The 9,820-nt window shown below is 38.9% G+C and overlaps 1 protein-coding gene across 1 annotated transcript; it reads right to left on the bottom strand.

Moving 5' to 3' along the window:
* Nucleotides 1-1,765: 1,765 nt before the first annotated feature.
* Nucleotides 1,766-2,710, bottom strand: LOC113248862 (olfactory receptor 2B11-like). Its single transcript, XM_026490473.2, has one exon. It carries the CDS (start codon nt 2,708-2,710, stop codon nt 1,766-1,768), a length of 945 nt encoding a protein of 314 aa, XP_026346258.2.
* Between the last annotated feature and the right edge of the window lie 7,110 nt (nt 2,711-9,820).

The raw sequence follows: 9,820 nt of genomic DNA, 5'->3' as shown, positions 1-9,820 counted from the left end.
GAATAGAGAAGTATGAGAAAATGACAGATTTATGATGAATTAATATTCCCGAAAAATCAATAGAATTCCCCCCCACACATCATCATAAATCTTCCTACTTCATCACTTCTATCTCAGGATTGATAATGTGATCGAAAAATTATTTTCTATCCCTCCCATGTATCCTCCATTTTCCCACTTTCTTTCTTCTTACCATCTAACACTCTGATTCCTAAATGATTGAACTAGTTCATCCTTTGAGTAGCTTCCAAATACACCTAATATTCTCGGGCTGGGTAAATTGTTTCCCAGTGAAGCCTACGTGACTCGCAACACTAGGAGGCTACACAGACGCCTCTCCGGATTTGCATCCTCAGTGTTTCCCTTTGGAAACCTAGAGGTAGTTACTTTGGTCAAATACCTCAAAAGGAGGGAATCCCACGGAGACATATAGGAAAGTAAGAGTCAGATATTACATTTGAATTACATTATTTATAAAAAATCAGACAGTGAATGTGTGGTTGAGACAGTCAGTTATAGGATATGAGGTATTATCCTGTCTTGTCTTGCTGGTAATTGATAAGAGCAGTTGACTAGGTCTGTGCAGCACTGTGGACACCAGGATGGAGAGTCCTTTACCAGTGAAAAATAGAGATACCATACAACCCAGTGATGCCACTTCTGCTATTTACCCAAGGAAACAAAAACATTAATTAAAAAAGACATAGTACCTGTATGTTTATTCCAGCATTATTTACAATAGCCAAGACATGTAAGCAGCCCATGTTCATCATAGATGAATGGATAAAGAAGTAATACACCCACACCCACACACACACACACACAATGAAATGTTACTCAGCCATAAAAAAGAAAAAAAAACTTTTAATTTGCAACAACATAGATGGATCTAGAAGGTATAATGCTAAGTGAAATAAGTCGGGCAGAAAAAGACAAATACCATATTTCACTTATATGCGGGATCCAAAAAGATAAAACTACTGAGCAAACAAACAACAACAAAACCCAGAAAGAGACTCATAAATACAGAGAACAAAGTGTTTGTTTCAAGAAGGGCAGGGGTAAAGAGGTGGACAAATTAGGTGAAGGAAATTAAGAGGTAGAAACTTCTAGTTTTAAAATAATTAAGCCACAATGATGAAAAGTACAGCATAAGGAATATTGTGAATGATATCGTAATAACATTGTAGGGTGACCGAGTGAGACTCCACATACTGTGGTGAGCATTTCATAAGGTGTATGATTGTTGAATCACTGTTGTACACCTGAAACTAATATAACCTTGTACATTGATTATACTTCAATAAAAAATAAAAATTAAAAAGTTGATTAGCAAATCACACCCATAATATCATATCTGTAATAGCAAGAAGGCAAACTGGGGTCTATGTACTTGCTTTACTTTTATAAAATTACACATAAAATGATAGGGTTTCGTTTGTTTGATTGATGATAACTCGGTCAGTCAGTGAGCATTCATTTGTTGCTTACTTCTCAGATCCCTACAGCGGAATCTCTCAATGGGCTTAGAGGACTTAATGACAGGGATCCACTCTCATGCAAATTGCAGGCAAGTGGGGATTAAAGTTCCCATTGCAAAATGAGGGCCAATAAATCATAGGACTGTGGTGAATATATGTATGTGTAGATCAGATAATGACTGAAGGATGCTAACCATTTTGGAAGAGGGCTAAATCCAGAGGTAATTTAGAGCTGAGGCTCTTTGGAGTCTTAATGGAGAGTGCAGAGTATATAATAGCTGTGTTTATGCTCTTCCCTGATGGTTCAATGGGAGGAGAAGCCTCCTTATTGCCCCTTTCATGTCCTTGTTCCTCAAAGCATAGATGAAAGGGTTAAGCATAGGAGTCAGCAGACTGTAGAACAGGGCCATGAGTTTGTCCTTTTCCTGAGAATTAGTACCAGAAGGTTGCACATACATGCATATTACCGGCCCATAGAAGAGAGAGACCACAATTACGTGAGAGCCACAGGTGTTAAAGGCCTTCTTCTTTCCTGTTGATGACCGAATTCTGACCACTGTGGCTACAATGAACCCATAGGAGACAAGGATAAGAGACAAGGGAACCAGGGTAAATAATGTCACCACAAGTGAGAGGATAGTTACATTGAAAGTGGTGTCGACACAGGACATCTTGATCATCACTGGAATCTCACACAAGAAGTCATCCACCTTGTTGTTACCACAAAGCGGCAGCTGGACAGTGAGGGACGACTGAAGCAAGGAGTTAGCCAAACCACTTATCCATGACACAGCCACTAGGGAGACACAGAGTCGCTGATCCATGATAGCCTGGTACCTCAAGGGCTTGCAGATGGCCACGAACCGATCCAAGGACATGACCGCCAAGAGGATGCATTCCGTGGCCCCCAGGAAGTGAAACATATAGAACTGGGCCACACAGCCTCCGTAACTGATGGACTTATCTGGTCCCCAGAGATTCAGCAGCAGTTGAGGGATGGTGGTTGTGGTAAAACACAGGTCCAGGAAGGAGAGGTTGGAAAGGAAAAAGTACATAGGGTTTTCAAGATGACGGTCTACCCTGGACACCACGATAATCAAGATGTTTCCCACTAGCGTGCAGATGTAAGCCACAAACACCATTATGAAGAGTGGCATTTCTAACCAGGGGTGGTCAGAGAAACCCAAGAGGATGAAGACCTTTGGAGTACTTGCATTGTTCAGATTCATGACCGTCATTCCTCTTGTTGGTGGATTCAAGTCAAAGTGAGGGCTTGTATTTCGGCACTGGATTTTCCTGATGGTCAGTTTATTCATTTAAGTACAGTAAATTATGCGGGGAGTTTCTCTGTGGTGTCACTCCAGTGAAGTGATCTAATACTTATACTCACGAAAAAGTAGGAGTCTACATGTCAAACATGATTATTTTGTAACACATCTGAAAGAAAGGCCAACAGATCTCTATATTTTGCCTAAGAAATGCAATAGAACAAACGTTTATAGAAAAATGATTAGGGAAGGGGAAAGTCAGCATTGCTCTTATATCAGAGACTAGCATAGAACAAAGGAGTGGTTCCCAGGAACCAGCCATGCCAACCTACCGCCTGGCTTCATTGCTTCCATCCACCGCCTGCTGGTCCTGGGCCACTCTGTTTCAATTCATGACTTGGTTTCGGTAAGTTCAGGACTTTCTGAGCTCCAGCTGGGTCAGTCTGAATGCACAGAAACAAGACATAGTGCTGTTCCTTGGGCCCACGCCTCAAATCCTAAAATGACTTTTGCAGCATAAACTTTTGGCATAACAGGAAACATGCAGCTGAAAGGAGATGATTCCTTGCCACATGTTCAGTACTTGAGGAACAAGGCAAAGAGTCACTGACAGCACAGCCTGGCGATACGGGACTTTCACGACATCAGTGCTTAAAGAATGGTGTGGTGTGTGTTAGTACTTGTTACATCAGGAGCTGCAATCTATCGCAAGCCCCACAGTTACATGGTTCTTTACGGATTTGCTGTTTGTTTCCTTTGCACTTGTGAGTGTCTGTACGTGTGTGACTTGGGTTATGATGTAAAATGTATACTTTGCTATCAGCAGTGGCGAGAAGGCTAGAAACACTGTTGTAGTGGAAGAGAAGATATGAAATCAGAGAACCTGGTCCAGTAGACTGCCGATAGTTAACACATAGACCTTTCCTGCATCGCTTCCTTACCACCTGTGTCTTGTGAGAATTAATTAATTAACTATGTGTGACTATGCTTCATTAAGTGAAATACTTAATGGGCGGGTAGTTACTTTTATGAAGTGTGGTGCCCAGTGGTGATTACGAGTCCATGTCAGCTCATTAATCCTTGTCCCAGTTGCACCCAAATACTCACAACGTACTTACCCCTGTCAGAAGCCTCACAAGGATTTCATTTTCTTCCCTTTCATTCCCCAAAACTCTCCTATCATGTGGCTTGAATCCAGTGTCCATGATGTTAAGCTTTTTATGCCAGTTCACATATATTTTAATTCACAAAAATACCCACTAATGCAAACAGTGACCATACAGTATTTTTCATTAAAGGAATCATATCTTAATGTTTAAGTTATAATGATGTTGCATTATTAAAGGTGTCAATTTATTTCCAAATTTCTTTTAGTATCAACTTTAGGTAGAGGTGACAACATGCATGGAGTTGCAAAAAGATAAAATCAGTGAAGCTAAACAGATCACCCCCATCCACATACAACATCTACCTTAAGTCATTGCAGGTATTCAAAGGTCATGATCCCTGTTCTTGCAAAATTGACATTGACCTTGTCTTTCCAACAGTATTAAGCTTTAATTAGAGATAAGGATTGAATATTCTTTCTGCATTCAGTGGCTTCACCTCATCATATCTTAGTTCCATAATATTATTCATTTATTTGATTTGAAGAATCCCAAATATATTTAGATGTGGAAGCAATTTTTCTCTAAAGTCATATTTGCTAAGGAAGGTTTCCTCTCTGTATATAAAGCTACGGGACATTTTCTTCAGAGGGATAATAAATCTCACTGGACATTACTTGGCAGGAAACACTGTAGAAATTCCCTCGTGGGAATACTACCTTCTAATTTTCTTCTTGACACAATGAAATGGAAAGATAAATTTTGGGATTTTCCTTGTTGTGGGAAATGGCCTCAGGAGTAAAAGAATCTTAGAAAAACACATCTATCTCAACAATTTCATAGAAAATTTCCTTGTATATCAGTGAAAATTTGACATAATTGTTTTTGTTGTCAAGTTAGAATTTTCTTTTACTTATACTTCCCTCGGATTATTGTTTCTTGAGATTCTTGCTATAATAAAAGCTGGAATATTCCTTAGTCTATGCAGAGAAATCACCCAATTACCCCACGCCCCCACCAATCTCCCCTCCAATAACTCTCAGTTTGTTTCCATAGTTAAGCATCTCTCATGGTTTTTTACATCTTTGATGACTTCCCTTAGAGTTTTCTTTCCCTTACCCTATGATCTTCTATGCTGTTTTCTATATTCCACATATGTGTGAAACCATAATTGTCTCTCTCTGATTGACATATTTCACTGAGCATAATAACCTCCAGTTCCTCGGTATTCATCCTTTCTGATGGCAGAGTAACATTCCATTGTATATATGAATCACATCTTCTTTATCCATTCATCTGTTGAAGGACATCTTGGCTCCATCCACAATTTGGCTATTGTAGACATTGCTGCTATAAACATTGGGGCACAGGTGCAATTGCTGGGTCATAGTGTAGTTCTATTTTCAAACTTTTGAAGAACCTCCGTACTATTTTCCAAAGTGGCTGCACCAGCTTGCATTCCCACCAACAGTGTAAGAGGGTTCCTCTTTCCCACAATCTCACCAACACTTGTTGCTTCCTGTCTTGTTAATTTTTGCAATTCTACCTGGTTTGAGGTGGTATCTCATTGTGGTTTTGATTTGTATTTCCCTGCTGGCTAGTATTATTGAATATTTTTTCATGTGTCTGCTCACCATTCGTATGTCTTCTTTGAAGAAGTGTCTGTTCATGTCTTCTGCCCATTATTTGACTGGATTATTTGTTTTTTGGGTGTTGAGTTTGAGAAGATCTTTATAGATCTTGGATATCAGCCCTTTGTCCAAAATGTCATTTGCAAATATCTTCTCCCATTCTGTGGCTTGCCTCTTAGTTTTGTTGATTGTTTCCTTTGCTGTGCAGAAGATTTTTATCTTGGTGAAGTACCAGAAGTTCGTTTTTGCTTTTGTTTTCCTTGCATTTACAGGCATGTCTTGAAAGAAGTTGCTGTGGCCAACGTCAAAGAGGTTACTTCCTATGTTCTCCTCTAGGATTTGGATGGATTCCTATCTCACATTGAGGTTTTTCATCCATTTTGAGTTTATCTTTGTGAATAGTGTAAGAGAATGGTCTAGTTTCATTCTTCTGCATGTGGTTGTCCAGTTTTCCTGGCACCATTTATTGAAGAGACTTTCCTTTTTCCACTGGATGTTTTTTCCTGATTTGTCAAAGATTAGTTGACCACAAGGTTGAGGGTCCTTTTTTGGATTCTCTATTCTGTTCCATTGATCTATGTACCTGTTTTTGTGCCAATACCATGCTGTCTTGATGACTATGGCTTTGTAATATAGCTTGAAGTCAGGCCTTGTGATGCCCCCACCTTTGGCTTCCTTTTTCAACATTCCCACGTTGATTTGGAATCTTTTCTGGTTCCATACAAATTTGAATATTGTTTGTTCCAGCTCTGTGAAAAATGTCGCTGGTATTTTGATAGGGATTGCATTGAAATTGTAAATTGTTCTGGGCAGCATAGACATTTTAACAATATTTATTCTTCCAATCCATGAGCATGGAATGTTTTTCCATTTTTTTTGTGTGTGTGTCTTCCTCAATTACTTTCACAACTGTCTGTATTTTCTATAGTATAGATCCTTTACCATTTGATTAGCTTTATTCTAGGGATCTTATGGTTTGGGGAGATAACGTAAATTGAAATTTCTTAATTTCTCTTTCTTCAGTTATATTGTTCATGTATAGAAATGCAACTGAAAAAAAAAAGAAATGCAACTGATTTCTGTGCATTGATTTTGTATCCTGTCACATTGCTGAGTTGTTGTATGAGTTTAATAATTGGGGGTGGAGTCTTTTGGGTTTTTCACATAAAGTATCATGTCATCTGTGAAGAGAGAGAGTTTGACTTCTTTGCCAATTTGAATATCTTTTATTTCTTTTTGTTCTTTGATTGCTGCTGCTAGGACTTCTAGTACTATGTTGAACAATAGTGGCGAGATTGGGCATCCCTGTCATGTTCCTGACCTTAAGGGAAAAGCTCTCATTTTTTCCCATTGAGAGTGAAATTATCTGTGGGCTTTTCATAGATGGCTTTTATGATACTGAGGAATGTTCCCCTATACCTACACTTTGGAGAGTTTTAATCAGGAAAGGATGCTGTATTTTGTCAAATGCTTTCTCTGCATTGATTGAGAGGATCATAGGTTCTTTCTTTCCTTTTATTAATGCACTCCATCACTTTGATTGATTTGTGAATGTTGAACTACCCTTGCGTCCCAGGAATAAATCCAGCCAGTTGTGGTGAATAATCCTTTTAATGTATAGTTGGATCCTAATAGGTAGAATCTTATTGAGTATTTTGACGTCCATATTCATCAGGGATGTTGATCTGTAATTCTCCTTTTTGATGGGGTCTTAGTCTGGTTTGGGGATCAAGGTAATGCTGGCCTCATAGAACGAGTTTGGAAGTTTTCCTTCTATTTCTATTTTTTGAAACAGCATCAATAGAATAGGTATTATTTCTTCCTTAAATGTTCAGTAGAATTCCCTGGGAAGCCATCTGGCCCTGGACTCTTGTGTTTTGGGAGGTTTTGATTGCTGCTTCAATTTCCTTGCTGGTTATGGGTCTGTTCAGATTGTCTATTTCTTCCTGTTTCAGTCTTAACAGTTTATAAACTTTCAGGAAGGCATCCATTCCTTCCAAATTGCTTAATTTGTTGGCAAATAGTTGCTTGTAATCATTTTTAATAATTGTTTCTATTTCCTTGGTGTTAGTTGTGATCTCTCCCCTTTCATTCATGATTTTATTAATTTGGATCCTTTGTCTTTTCTTTTGGGTAAATCTAGCCAGGGGTTTATTGATCTTATTAATTCTTCCCAAGAACCAACTTCTCGTTTCTGGTTTTTCTAGTTTCTATTTCATTGATTTCTGCTCTAATCTTTATTATTTCTCTTCTCCTGCTTGGTTTAGGCATTATTTGCTGTACTTTCTCCATTTCCTTTAGGTGTAAGGTTAGCTTGTGCATTTGGGATTTTTCTTATTTTTTGAGAGAGTATTGGATGGCTATGTATTTCCCCTTTAGGACCACCTTTTCTGTATCCCATAGGTTTGGGACCAATGTGTTTTCATTCTCATTAGTTTCAATGAATTTTTAAGTTCTTCTTTAATAAACTGGTTGACCCAATCATTCTTTAGCAGGATGCTGTTTAACTTCCAAGTGTTTGAGTTCCTTTCAAATTTATTCCCGTGGTTGAGTTCCAGTTTCATAGCATTGTGGTCTGAAAATAAGCCAGGGATAATCTCAATCTCTTCATATCAGTTGAGACCTGATATGTGACCCAGTATGTGGTCTATTCTGGAGAAAGTTCCATGTGCACTTGAGAAGACTGAGTTTTCTGTTGTTTTAGGATGGAATGTTCTATATATACATCTACAAAGTCCATCTGGCCCAATGTGTCATTCAAAGCCTTTTTTTTTTTTCTTTGTTGATATTCTGCTTAGATGATCTGTCCATTGCTGTGAGTGGAGTGTTGAGTTCTCCTACTATTAATGTATTATTATCAGTATGTTTTTTTATTTAGGTTATTAATTGGTTTATATAATTGGCTGCTCCCATGTTGCACACATAGATGTTTACAATTGTTAGATCCTCTTGTTGGATAGACCCTTTAAGTATGATATAGTGTCCCTCTACATCTCTTATTACTGTCTTTGGTTTAAAATACATTTTTTCTGATATGAGAATTTCTACCCCAGCTTTCTTTTGAGGTCTGTTGGCATGGTAAATTGTTCTCAATCCCCTCACTTTCAATCTGGAGGTGTCTTTAGGTTCAAAATAAGTGTGTTGTAGACAGCATATGGATGGGTCCTGCTTTCTTATCCAATCTGAAACCCTGCGTCTCTTCTGGGAGCATTCAGCTTGTTCATGTTGAGAGTAACTATTGAAAGATATGAATTTAGTGCCATTGTATTGCCTGTAAAGTCCCTGTTTCTGTAGATTTTCTGTTTCTTTCTGGTCCATGTGATTCTTGGGGTTTCCCTTCACTTACAGAATCCCCCTTAACATTTCTTACAGGGCTGGTTTGGTGGTCACATATTCTTTCAGCTTCTGCCTATCCTGAAAGCTCTTTATCTCTCCATCCATTGTGAATGACAGCCTTGCTGGGTAAAGTATTCTTGGCTGCATGTTCTTTTCATTTAGTACCCTGAGTATGTCTTCCCAGGGCTTTCTGGCTTGCCTGGTCTATTTGGACAAGTCTGATGTTTTTCAGATGTTCCTCTCTCTGTACATACTGCCCCCCCCACCTCCCTGCTGCTCTCAGGATAGCTTCCTTTGTTCTAAGATTTGTAAGCTTCATTATTATATGTTGGGATGTTGATCTATTTTTATTGATTTTGGGAGGGGTTCTCTCTGCCTTTTGGATATGAATGCTTGTTTCCTCCCCAGATTAGGGAAACTCTCCACCATGAGTTGCTCAAATATACCTTCTAGTCCTCTCTCTCTCTCTCCACCCTCTCAGGGATCCCAAGAATTCTGACACTGGAATGTTTCATGCTGTTGTTTATCTCTCTAAGTCTATTTTCATGGGCTACTAGCTGCTTATCCCTGTCTTCTTCAGCTTCCTTCTTTTCAACTAGCTTATCTTCTAGATCACTGATTTGTTCTTCTGCATCTTTTACCCCAGCTGTTAGAGTATCCAGTTTAGACTGCATCTTATTCATAGCACTTTAAAGTGTGGCCCAATTAGATCTCATTTCTGCCCTGAGAGAGCCTATACTGTCACTAATGCTTTTCTCATCCTAGCTGTTGACTTCATGATTCTATCCTGAAGTCTATCTCTGACATCTTGTTTATACCCACATCCATTAGTTCTGTGGCAGAGGACATTTTCCCTGATTTTTTTTCTTTGTTGGGAGTTCCTCCTCCTAGTCATTCTGTTGAGGGATGGATGAGTGAATGGATGGAGTCCAAAATGTCAACCACGACCCAAGGTAGATGCTCCTTAGCAAAATCTGAAGTGGTCAAATGCCACCACC

The sequence above is a fragment of the Ursus arctos genome, unplaced genomic scaffold, assembly GCF_023065955.2.
Source record: "Ursus arctos isolate Adak ecotype North America unplaced genomic scaffold, UrsArc2.0 scaffold_31, whole genome shotgun sequence".
NCBI lineage: Eukaryota > Metazoa > Chordata > Mammalia > Carnivora > Ursidae > Ursus > Ursus arctos.
The sequence above is the reverse complement of the archived record's forward strand: the minus strand, read 5'-3'. Positions and strand labels throughout refer to the sequence as shown.

Excerpts from the sequence above, each read along its gene's own strand:
- LOC113248862 (XM_026490473.2), bottom strand. The coding sequence starts at position 2,710 with ATGAATCTGAACAATGCAAGTACTCCAAAGGTCTTCATCCTCTTGGGT.